Raw genomic sequence first — 13,191 nt, 5'->3', positions numbered from 1 at the left:
CTCATTTGGTACTTCTTAGTGTCTCATTTTAAATGTAGCCTATGCTTTAATTGTTTTTATTTATGATACTGATATTACTCTATTTTTTGTGACTAAAGTTTATTATTATTATTACATTATGTCAGAAGAACAGGATAATGGCATAATGGTTATGATAATGGTTTTATCGTTCAGTGAGTCTGCCTCAGTCTGCCTGTCTAGTATGAGCAGATTTACGACTGGGAGCCCAAAAAGTGTGTGATATCTGTGTGTGCGATGCAATGAGTTTTCAAACTTTGTTAGGGTTTGAAAGGTCTTCTAAGGGTGTCCCAGCCTGATGCGCCCCGGTGTGATCAGACGATGAAAGTCACCTGTGCGCCCCTCGATGAACTGCGCCCGCTGGTTCGGGCCGCTGAAGGTGGAGACCAGGATCTTGTAGAGGCGTCCGGGGGTGAGGGAGGACAGGACGCACTCGCCCACGCCGCTGCCCAGCGTGATGGGCGGGAACACCTTCATGTCGTTGAACAGCAGCTGCACCTCGTAGTGGTCCACGTCGCCCGGGGCGGCCGACCACGTCACCCGCAGGTCCTCCGTGCCGCGGCCCGCCAGAGACAGGGAGCGCACCGCTGCAGGGACTGGAGGAACCACAGCACAGGTCAGTCTGTCTGTCTGTCTGTCTGTCTGTCTGTCTGTCTGTCTGTCTGTCTGTCTGTCAGTCTGTCAGTCTGTCAGTCTGTCTGTCTGTCTGTCTGTCAGTCTGTCAGTCTGTCTGTCTGTCTGTCTGTCTGTCTGTCTGTCTGTCTGTCTGTCAGTCTGTCTGTCTGTCTGTCAGCAGGATTTCTCAAGAACTTATGAACGGATTTCCATGAAGTTAGGGGGACAGATAGTTCTTGGGCCAAGGGAGAGATGATTCGATTTTGGATCTGGATCTGGGATTTCTGCCATTTTTAGCCATAACTATAAAACTAACTGAGATAGAGACTCGATTTCAAATCCTAAGGGTAAGTTTACGGGATCAAGAAATCAATTCAACTTAAAATTTGAGTGATTTTAGTGATGTCTTTGGGTGTAACAATAAGTTGGAGAATATTTCAGCATTGGCACAGGCTTGAGCTGTCAGAGTGGCTTCTATTTCTGTAGGTAACCATGTAAATAGAGTGAGAAATTACCTCCGCCCACTGGCCAAATGCTGGTAAATGGTGGCTGTGGCTGGGAAGTTTGTCTACCATACCAACCACTTTGATGTGTAACCAACCATCATTTATGTCTTCTTCTATAAAAAATGCTGGCAACATTGTCAACGAGAATTCATATATGACAACTTGTCGTATATGAATAGATTAATTAATCAACACTGGAACGGTGAACACACAACTGAACATATAATGGTCATCTTTCTAAAGTGACATCTTACACTTCTTTCTACAACACCCACCACGTCACTATAGTTATTTATTTGGTAACACTTTACAATAAGGGTCACTAAGTTAAGGGTTAGTTAATGCTTAATAAGCATTAACTAACCCTTAATTAACAGTTAACTAATGTGTAATTTACTAATAGTGTTCATGTTAACTAAGGTATTAATTTATACATTATTTAATAGTTTATAAAGATGACTATTAAATCATGTATAAATTAATACCTTAGTTAACATGAACACCATTAGTAAATGATTACCAGACACATTAGTTAACTGCTAATTAAGTGAACTGGTCACAGCATGTCAAAATACAATATCCTCCAGTAGTAAACACTTTTCTCCCACAGTCATCACTATAATTTCATTACATTCTACATCACTGTATCAGCAAAAGAATAAATGCAGAATCAAATTACAAAAAGCTATAGTATACACCCATTATACACCCAAAAAATAATAAATAGAATCATCACCTGAAGTCTGTTAAAGTGTTATCATTTTGTCAGCCTATAGTCATTGCCTACTATTTTTTAAAATTTTTGTCTGTATCTGTATTAGGGCTGAACAATTAATCAAAATTTTATCGAAATCGCAATATGGCCTACTGCAATTTTCAAATCGCAGGAGGCGCAGTATTTGTTAAAGGCAAAATGTGTGTCAAAATAACATTTTAAATTAAATATTGTTGTGCTGCAGAGATGTCCTGGCCTACACATCATATTCCACAGACTTAAGAAAACATCTTTGTTTGGTACAGATCCCCGCAAAAATCACACCATAATCATTTTAATACGTTTTTCAATGAAAATTAGAATAATGATGTAAAAATTATCATTCCCTCTAATATCGCAAATCATATCGCAATTGCAATATCAGTCAAAATAATCGCAATTAGATATTTTTTCAAAATCGTTCAGCCCTAATCTGTATCTGTAGAAGCCTGTCTGCAGCAGTAGCAGGGTCAGAGGGGTCAAAGGTCACTCACAGGTCCTGCCGTCGGTGGAGATGCTGGTCTCGTAGCTGCCGCTCCAGGTGCTGACGAGCACGGTGTAGAGCCGGCCGGGCTCCAGGCCGCTGAACACACACTCGTTCTGCGTCTTGGCCACCGTCTTGTTCTGGTGGAAGATGTTGTTGTGTTTGATGACCACCTGGTAGAAGTCAAAGTCTCCGGCGGCGTGGCGCCAGTACACCTTCAGGTAGTCGTCCCGGGCCGCGTGCGTCGCCGTGGGGTTCTGGACCCTGGACGGCTCTGAGGGGGGGGGGGGGGGGAGGACAGGTTGTATTTTCTGTCACATTTCTGTTAGATGTCAGTCTAAGACCCAGCCTGCTGTTTGGTTCTATACATTAAAGCAGTGATTCTCAACCTTTTTCATACCAGGACCCCTAATTTAGTCCACATTAGAGCCACAGACCCCCATTTGATTGGAGTTTTTCTCTCAGAACAAAATCTGAGAATATCTGAGTTAGATATGATTTTGAATTCCAGAATTCCATGACTATCTGTACTGTAAGTAGAGAGATAACAGAGAAACTATGATCAAAACAGTCATTTTTCTACATTCTCTAATTGTGTTAATTTCTTGTAAATGAAATAAAGCTGAAGTTGAACAATTCATCAATTTGCTGGGGACCCCCCGGAACCCCCTCAAGGACCCCTGGCGGTCCCCGGACCCCATGTTGAGAACCACTGCATTAAAGCGCTAGGCAACTTCGCATGTACTGCAGAATGTACTCAGAATAAGACAGATCACTGCACTACTATCAAGAAAATTACACTTGATTCTACAAAGTGTTTTAAACAAGTTGATTTGCATTGGAAACAACTGAAATTATCCAACCCACTTTGGCAGATTTTTTCACAAAATTCTGATTTTAGGACTCAATAATTGACTAACTGACTTTTTAAGATGGAGATTTTTCACTCTTGAGTTTTTAAGTTTGGAGAAGCGACCGGGATGGGACGTCCTTCTCTGTTGCAGCCCCACTTTAGGCTGATGAGACTAATGTACTTTGTCACTTTCCACCTCTGGCTGCAAGTATGATAAATGTTTCCTTACTATCCATAAACCAACCAGGGGCCGGATTCACAAAACCCTCTTAAGAAAAAAAATGCTCTGAAGTGCCATTTATTTCTTAACTTTAGTCTCAAGAAAAAAAAATAGGAAAAAATGCTATTCTCAAAAACAGTTCTTATATATTGTCTTTTTATGTTTCTTCCTAAGAAAAAAACTTAATAGTATTCTTGAAATGAGAGTTCTCAAATTTGTTCTTGATTTTTTTCTTAACTTTAAGACAGCCCTTCACCTGTCCTAAAACTCCTACAGTGAAAAGGTAAGCCTCTAATATCATATATTTAAACACATTTTAGACAAGTAGGTTATAGTTCAAAGTCTTCATAGGTTCCCCTACACCTAACATTAAGATGAACATTTATTGTAAAGCTTTATTTGGTGTAGGGCCAGGTAGGCCTCTGTCTCATGTCTGTTGAAAATAAGCTAGCAAATTTTACAGTTACCAACAGCAACCAATGTTTAAATCTTTTCATATACTTCATTAGTTGTAGTTGCCCTAAATAGGTTTTTCCCCAATTGTTTTGTAGATGGAAGCACTTTGTGTTGCCTCCTAGCCTTGTCTCCTAGCCTCCTAGCCTTGTCTCCTAGCCTCAATGGCAGTAAGCCTAAAGTTTATTAACCAGAGTTAATTCAGGCCCTATTTTGAGAAGTTCTTAAGTAGGAAAATTAAAGATATTCGTAAGAAATGAGACTGTTACTAAGAAAATATTGAGGAATTGCACTTCTTCAGAACTTCCTAAATTTTCCTCTTATGTCATTTCTTAAGATCTATCTTCAGAACACATTGGTGAATCCGGCCCCTGATGTTTTTCCCCTTAACTATGCCGGAGCAGTGCGGCGTGCAGCCAGCTCACGTGTGCGCTCCTGGACAACGGTGTGGTTTTCGTAGACGCCGCTGCGGGACGTGATGGAGATGTTGTAGAGGCGTCCGGACACCAGCGAGTTGAAGACGCACTCCGGACTGGACTTGGAGACGGCGAGCGTGTGCAGCGTCTTCTCCCGGTCCCGCAGCGTCACCAGGTAGCCGTCCACGTCTCCGGGCGGAGGACGCCACGACACGCTCAGGAAGTCCATACGACCGTTGTTACTGACCGTTACCTCGCCGACCGCCGCCGGGACTGGGAGGGAGGGAGGGAGGGAGGAGGAGGGAGGAGGAGAGGGAGGGAGGGAGAGGGAGAGAGAGAGAGACTTGACTTTTGATGCTCTTTAATAAAACATCTCACTTAAAACAACCCCTGACAACCAGCCACATTATCATAAAAACCCAGCGCATTCAACCAACACTCTCACTCCCCAAAAACCGACCCAACCACTCACTCATACACACACACACACACACACACCTGCACACCCCCCACCCCCCACCCTACCCACAATAAAAAACCCAGACTTACACTGACATCCTGCCATACCATAATACACACGACACAGTGTGTCTCCCCACACCTTACAGCACAACAAATATGATGGAAAAAAACAAAAAATACCTAGGCAACACACACTACATGAACAGCACACCATCCCAAACAGGAGAGAGGAGGAGAGGGAGGGAGGGAGAGGGAGAGAGAGAGAGAGAGAAAGAAAGACAGAGAGAGAGAAAGAAGCAGAGAGAGAGGCAGAGAGAGAGAGAAAGAGAGAGTGAGAGAGAGACAGAGAGAGAGAAAGAGAGAGTGAGAGACAGAGAGGCAGAGAGTGACAGACAGAGAGAAACAGAGAGAGAGGGAGAGAGAGAAAGACAGAGAGAGATGCAGAGAGCGAGAGAGGCAGAGAGAGAGACATAGAGAGAGAGAAAAAGACAGACAGAGAAAGAGAGAGACAGAGAGAGAGAAAGAAGCAGAGAGAGAGGCAGAGAGAGAAAGAGAGAGATTGAGAGAGAAGACAGAGAGAGAGAGAAAGAGAGAGAGAAAGACAGTGAGAAAGAGTGAGAGACAGAGAGAGAGAGAGAGAGAGAGGGGCAGAGAGAGGCAGAGAGAAAGAGAGAGAGGGAAAGACAGAGGCAGAGAGAAAGAGAGAGAGAAAGACAGAGGCAGAGAAAGAGAGAGCGAGAGCGAGAGAGAGAGAGAGAGAATGTATCAGAAACACATATTTTTCATAAATCTCTGCAAGAATACAGATCTAAGTATCAGTGGAAAAATTAGTATGCTCCTTGGAGAAAATCTTGAAACAGTAGAACTCTGCGCCCACTTTCCCTCAACCTGCCTCGTCTACTTCTACTTCACCTTGTGATTTCCTACGTTTCCCAGAATGCCCTCTGACAACATGCAGAGAACGGACGCCAACTTGTTGCTTTCATCTGTGCGTTATACATGTAGGTGGACAGAGCGATAGCCATAGCATAGTAAGAGCAAGAGAGAGAGTTTTTTCCAGTCGAGAAAAAGTGAGAGTCTCCCCTTACTCAACACTCAACCTGTCTTGATACTGCATTGCATTCTGGTCTGTTGAGTCTCCTGTGGGTGGAGAAATTGGTCTCTCTTCCTCTTCTCTGATGGATTTCTCCCTGTATGATTATTGAACGTCTCTCGGTGCAAAATGGCGGCTCTAGAAAGAAGCCCTCGCTCTTTGATTCTGAGGGACTGACACCAAAACCTGACGTTTACCGCTAATGTTTTACATCCTGAAACATTTTCTCATATCAAACTCCATTGTAGCTGCTGGAAATATACGTGTATATATATAAAAAAAATACATATAAACTGCAAAATCCAGCAGTGTCATAAAGTTGTCAAAATATTGATTTGTAAATATTTTGATTTTTTTCTTCTCTCCTATACCACAGAAGGGTTGATCATTTTCCAGATTCCTAATCCTCGCTGGCATCCCATCATGCATTGCATTATATTTGTTTTGTTTGTTTGATCATTTAGAAGTCCTTGGTGACGTCGAAAATATGCTGAAATATTTTCCAGCGGCGGTAAAGCGTTCTTGTTGGAATTCAACAATGCTCAGTGGAACCTCATCCTCTTCCCTTCGCCTGGCAGGAAGTCTTTGATAGACGGACCTTGGCGGTTTTTTTTTTTTTGTTGTGCGGTCGACACTTCCTGAACATTCCAGGAAAATTCTTGTTGCATCAGATAAGAGAGAGTTTTCAATAATATCCTCTAGTTAGTTTGACATACAAAGAGCTGTTTATGCTCCGTCAGTCACCATGTTGTTGGCGACCAGAGGAGCTGAGGATGAGTGTGAGGTACAAGTGTGAGTGTGAGGTACAAGTGACACTCTATTGTGTTAGAGCAACAGACAGCTGCACATTCAAGCATTTTTACACTGAACTGCTTTTTTTTACTTAAAAATCGTAATGAAATCACTGATTACTATATTTACTCAAAGGGTAAACTTTGAGTACAAAAAGCCTAATTTTGAGAGAGAAAGGGGGAAAAGGCATAGACCTCAAAATAATAATGGAAATGGAAATGCAATGCTAATAAGCTTGTCAGAATGTACCTGCCATATGCTATGTGTAAGAAATGTGTAACGTCCAACAAAGATGTTTGATTATGCTGTGTTTTGTTACGTAACTATGTCAACAAATGCAATAAAAATGATGTGTCAAAAATATAAATTAACAAATCTAACCAGCGTATCTGTGGTATTTCAACTGTCAAGACTGGGTTTTTTTTATCTGTATTTTTTCAGAGAAAGTGGAGTGAACATGCATGCTGCTTAAAACTGGGATCAACCTACTGTTGGCTAATGAGCAGCTCCAGTGCAGCAGTTTACTGCCTTGCTCAATGGCAACTCACTCACTGTTTCCAACTCTTTTCCAAGGAAGCAGCTATTGGCTGCTCAAACGGTCATCACATCACATACTAATTTGCATATGAATATATTTGCTACTCATTCTTAGCAGAGGGAGGGGCTACACTTTATATGGGAAGGACCATGATTAGGCCTCTTTGGATTTGGAAGTACAGCAAATCGTACGTACATCAGAATCAGCTGTACCGATTGGTCGGCAAATGTTTTCGCAGTCAACTCATTAAAGTTCCCCATAGGGAAAAATTGCTGAGTTTGTTGCTAGTTGCTTTTGAAAAATAAAGTCTGAAAAGTTGCTAAATCTAGCAATAAGTTGGCAACAGTGACTTCAACTATCGCTAGTTGTTGATGGAGGGGAGAGTGTTACTCGTTAACTTTCCCCACCCACATTCTCCCAGCTGGATTTGGGATTCGGACTACAGCCGACCCCCAAAGATAATATATCATCAAGAAGAAACACATAATAACCGGACAAATCATCCACAGTTAACATCTGCAATCTGGTGACGCTTTATCCAAAAAGCCTTACACTTCCATGAGTGCATGTATTTTTAGTATGACCCTAAACCCCTAACCCTGCATCAGTGCCACACTCTACAGGGAGTTGAACCCCTAACCTTGGCTACCACCACCTCCTCATGTCTAACTAACCGGACCCCGGCCCGAGTCGGTCTTACCGGTGCGTCCCTCTGCCACGCTCTGCCTGGAGGTCTGGCCGGCCCGGACGGTGGTCACCACCACCCTGTAGAGGGCGCCGGGCCGCAGGGCGGGGAAGCTGAGGCCGGTGGTGTCGGCCGCCACGCTCTCGTTCTTGATGACGCTGCTGTCGTGGACCAGCAGCACGCGGTAGGAGTCCAGATCCCCGGCCGCGCGCTCCCACTGCGCCTGGAGGCTGTCGGTGCTGCCGCCGTTAGAAACCTGCAGCTGGGTGACCTGGGCTGGAGCTGAGAGGAGAGAGAGGGAGAGGGAGAGAGAGAGAGAGAGAGAGATAGAGAGAGAGAGAGAGAGAGAGAGAGAGAGAGAGAGAGAGAGAGAGAGAGAGAGAGAGAGAGAGTGTGTATGTGTAATTTCAAAAAACTTCCTCCTAACAAAAAAAAACTCCTTTATATCCTTGGAGAAAAATGTGAGTGTGCCACACTAGCTGCTGTTTATATAACATGCTGTGAAAACCTGAGACCTGAGAACTGACCTAAATATTTTCCATTTTTTCCTTTGTGTGATTGAATAATTGCAACTTTCTATTGTTCAATTATCTTTGTTGTTATTATTGCTACTTTTTCTTGATTATCACTGTTTTGCTTTGGCAACAGATACTGTTGTATTTAATGCCAATAAAGCTCATTTCAATTGAATTGAATTGAATTGAGAGAGAGAGAGAGAGAGAGAGAGAGAGACTTAGAGACTGGCTGTGATGAGGAGGAATTACTGGGACTGAGCTCAGGAAATATGGAGTAGCAAAAAATTTACATTTATTTGCATGAAAATATCACAGATTATTACTTTAAAGATGGTTTAAATGATGAAGAGAGTTACTTTGATTGACCCTTGGGTTTTTAACCTTCCTGAAAATTATGAGATTTTTTTTTTCATTACTTTGTTTTTGGGGTTCACAAGCCAAAACATGGGACCCCCAGTTTAAATGGGCATAACCAGACTCTTTCCTCCTCTGTCTCCCCTGCTCCGTCTCTCTCATCTTTCTTTCTGTCTCAATAAAATAATAATGAGTGTAAAAAATGACTCACTGGTCCATCCGGTCACAGAGGCTGAGCTGGTCAGGTTGCCGCTGTTGGTCGTCACGGTGACGGCGTACAGGCGTCCCGGGGTGAGGATGTTGAAGGTGCACTCTCTGGCCTCCCAGGGGAGCGTCTTCTGGGACACGACCCCGGCGGGCTCGACGTGTCTGAGGACCACAGTGAAGCCTTCCCACTCGCCCGCAGGTCGATTCCACAAGACGCTCAGCGTGGTTTCATCGCTGTGGCGGACGACCAGCTGCTGGACCGGCCGAGGGGCTGGGGGGGGAATGAGGGTGGTGGTGAGAGAGAGGGCACAGCAATGAGTTTTGGAAAGTTTAGACCATCAAAAGTAATTTTATCCACTTTTCTGTGACTGATGACCTAACTTATCCAGGTTACTTAGCTAACGTTAAGTAACCTAAAACCACCAGCAGAGCAAAGCTCCTAATGCAGCACAACATGACAGCAAACAGTAACCACAAAGTGATAATAACAAAGTCACACAGACTTGATTATACATTTTAAACCAAATTACATTTACTAGCTAAAATGTACTCTCTTCAGTTTTTTGCTACAAGCGAATCTCTAAGGTCAGGTGTAACAGGCTGTGGCAGCGGCACTGTAAAGTAACAAAAGACTGGTGCTGTCTGCTTTTTCTCCTGTCCAACCAACCAATCAGAAATCAGGACAACTTGAAATTGTTGATGCCCCTACAGCAGTGATTCTCAACCTTTTTCATATCGAGGACCCCTAATTTAGTTCAGATTAGGGCCACGGACCCTCATTTAATGAGATTCTGTCACTCAAACCCAAATCTGAGATTTTTGTTAGATATGATTTTGTCCAGAATTCCATGACTATCTGTATTGCAGGTAGAGAGATAACAGTGAAACTATGATCAAAACAGTCAAACTTCCACATCCTCTAATTGTGTTAATTTTTTGTAAATGAAATAATAATGAAGTTTAACAATTCATCAATTTGACTGGGGACCCCCTGGAACCCCCTCAAGGACCCCTGGTGGTCCCCAGACCCCACGTTTAGAACCACTGCCCTACAGCAAGACACTACAGGGGCGTTATGGAAACTAACAAAATGTGATTGCTGGATTGAAAACGCAAAGAACACAACCAACCATTGGGTGGGCAGAGCTAAAATTTTGGTGGGTAATGCCTGCCCACCTCTGCCCTCTTCTACATCCGGCCTCACTGATGACTTACTGACAGAGGTGTGACACATCTAAATTTGTCTCTTGATGACTGTGGCATCATGGGAAAAAAAATAAACTGATAGCTTGACTTAAAGTGACTCACCCAGTCGCCCCTGGCAGTGCGCTGTGTTACCCAGAAGGCCGCTGTGCACCGTGACCTCTGCCCTGTAGAGCCGGCCAGGCACCAGGCTGAGGCCGGGCCCGGGGAATGAGCGCCGGCTGACCAGTTTGCCGACGGTCTCGTTCACCAGCGGCGCCGAACCATTCCACAGCAGGACGCCGTAGCTCTCCCACTCGCCTCTGGGGGGCGACCAGGTCATCGCCAGCGTTCTGCCGTCACCGAGGGCCGACATGGAGAGCCGGGACACGCTGTCAGGGACTGGAGAACCACGAGACGGGACGGTCGTAAAGAGAAAGCGTGACAAAGGATTAATGAAGGATACACACACTAAATGTTGCATCTAATATTTTGACCTAAAAGGAAGTAAACTGTACTTTAAAGGGGCCCTTTTATAGGAATTCAAATTTCCCTCTCTGCTCAATGTTTAATGTAGACATTGTTCAAATATGATTTTGTCTGAGTGGATAAATTCATTTTCAAACATCCATCCTTTTCCCAGGCAGGTTCAGACTAACTCCAGGAAACGCATCACAACTGGACTTGGTCCTGATTGGCTCTCACATGTATTTGCAAAACATAATGAAGAACATTATTCTCATCCTGAGCCATCATGTATTTGAAAACAAAGTCATGAAAACTGTCAAAACTGTATAATACGGGACCTTTGCTGCACCTAAACAAACATGGCTGCAGTTTAACTTATGAAAATCTTTACTTAAAAGTAGAAAATGTATATTAAGGACAGTTAGTAGTTAGTAGATGGAAAAACATCAATAGTTCAAAACTATCCTGAATGCAGACGTAACATGATTATCCCAAGCTTGTGTAATGTATTAGAAGTTGAAATAAATGTATCTAATAGGTAACAAAGTGTTTCTGAGAAGTAATTGGTCATCACAACACACAAATTTCATTATCAATCTACAATTAGATACTATTATACTCTACTATTATAGTCTACTATGCATGTTGTAGATATTATATACTACTATAACTATAACCTTTTATTCCCATTTTTTTTTTTTCGGCACACACTTTTATGTAAAGTTCAGTCTGTTTTTAATTGTATCTCTGTTTGTTTGTGTGTTTTTACTTGTACCTGTTTACCTCATATATTACCTTTTATTCCTATTTTCTATTATATATATATTTTTAATTTATTTTTATTTTTCTATCATTCATTGTGGTAGTTTCACATCACTGCTTTTGGGTTTTATTGTATGTAAAGCACTTTGTCAACACCTTTTTTAGAAAAGTGCTATACAAATAAAGTTATTATTATCATTATTATTATTATTATTATTACCAGAATTATGACCACAACTGTTACAACTACTACTACTGCTGCTACCACTAATACTAATACTAGCACTACTAATACTAACTATAACTATTACTCCTACTACAAGTACTGCTACTACTACTACTACAACCATTACTATTACCAATACTACTATCACCACTACTAATACAGCAACTACTACTACTAATAATAATAATAACATTAGCATTAATAATGAATATTTGTTTTCTTATCAGAGTTGCAGCGTGTAATAAAATAAAAGGATCTAAGCAGAGTGAAGCAGTGTGGAGATGTCTCCATGCTGTGAGCAGGCAGTGACCCCACCTGTCCTCCCGCTGCTCCGGGCCTCTGTGCTCCGCCCCGCCGCCTCCGTCCGGACAGCCAGCTGGTAGCTCCGCCCGGGCGTCAGGCCCCGGAAGAGCGCCTGGGTGGCGTTGGGGGCCAGCCGGCGCGGCGGGTGGGCGGGTCCCTGCTGGGCCGACAGGGTCACCAGGTAGGAGTCCACGCCCCCGCCGGGAGACGCCCAGGACGCCCGCAGCGTCTCCGAGCTGCCGTTGTTGTCCAGCCTCAGGTCTGACACTGCTGCTGGGGCTGGGGGGGGGGTTTAAAAAAAGAAAGAAAGTATTTATCACATTTTGTTTCTCTACCTAGCACCTATCTGTTATATATAAACATTGTAGAGGAATATTTATTACACAGCAGATAGATAGATAGATATATAGATAGATAGATAGATAGATAGATAGATAGATAGATAGATAGATAGATAGATAGATAGATACTTTATTGATCCCGAAGGAAATTCTGGTGTACAGTAGCTTCCAACGTGTACATTACATTAGGAATGTACAAATAAAAAAATTCTGAAAAAGCACGATGAGAGACTAAAACAAATAGGAATAAACAAAGATAAAAACCAGTCCTGGCAGAGACTGGGAAAGAAAGAAAGAAAGTGCCTGTGCAATCTGCAGTATGTAGACCACTATGCTTATACAAAACTGAGTAAACCAGATCTAAATATATATATATATATACATATATACATACACACACACATACATCATCATAGACAGACTTGTGAAGTTATTTTATCTTGTATCCAGACTTATCAGGCTTAGTTTAGGATTTCTGTAGTGAAATCATCTTACTGCACTGGCAGATAATTTTACCGGTTTCAACAAATTTGACTTTTTTCAGGATAATGGAACACATGTCATACTGGCATGTATCAAGTGAAATGTAGCCTATTGAAAACAGCAGGATTATCTGCCAGTGCAGTGAGATAATTCGACTAAAAACATCATGAAAGAAGCTTGATAGGTCTGGAAACAAGATAAAATCACTTGACAACTTGCCATTTTTTACTTGTGGCCATGAAAGGATTATGTGACAACAGCAGGAATTGGACTGGACATTTTCACATCAGTCGCTAGCTAACGGTTAAGTTTAGGCACCTAAAACAACTTTGATTAAAGTTAGGGTTAAGACTTTGGGAATTGAACCCGGGTCATCGCCCATCTGACCCCCTGACCTCCTGACCTCCACACCCACTTTCCACTGTGCTATTTCAATGTCAAACTACTTCCTCTTTCTAGTC

General features: G+C 42.6%; 1 protein-coding gene across 1 annotated transcript in view; it reads right to left on the bottom strand.

Annotated features, from left to right (window-relative positions):
• Positions 1-297: 297 nt before the first annotated feature.
• The window catches only part of LOC139644779 (receptor-type tyrosine-protein phosphatase beta-like), a 31,821-nt gene continuing 18,927 nt past the window's right edge, over positions 298-13,191 (bottom strand). Inside the window, exons 8-14 of the mRNA XM_071520261.1 lie at positions 11,919-12,185; positions 10,274-10,549; positions 8,970-9,236; positions 7,905-8,171; positions 4,329-4,592; positions 2,388-2,651; positions 298-614 (exon numbers count right to left, since the gene is read on the bottom strand). Of these exons, the coding sequence (XP_071376362.1) occupies positions 298-614; positions 2,388-2,651; positions 4,329-4,592; positions 7,905-8,171; positions 8,970-9,236; positions 10,274-10,549; positions 11,919-12,185 (1,922 nt within the window). The remainder of the gene's footprint in view (positions 615-2,387; positions 2,652-4,328; positions 4,593-7,904; positions 8,172-8,969; positions 9,237-10,273; positions 10,550-11,918; positions 12,186-13,191) is intronic.

Source organism: Centroberyx affinis, unplaced genomic scaffold (assembly GCF_046629955.1).
Source record: "Centroberyx affinis isolate AG114_WGS23_722 - 3 ecotype Tasmania unplaced genomic scaffold, CSIRO-AGI_Caff_v1 ptg000783l_1, whole genome shotgun sequence".
In the NCBI taxonomy this organism is placed as follows: Eukaryota; Metazoa; Chordata; class Actinopteri; order Beryciformes; family Berycidae; genus Centroberyx; species Centroberyx affinis.
This window is presented reverse-complemented; position numbering and strand designations above follow the sequence as displayed.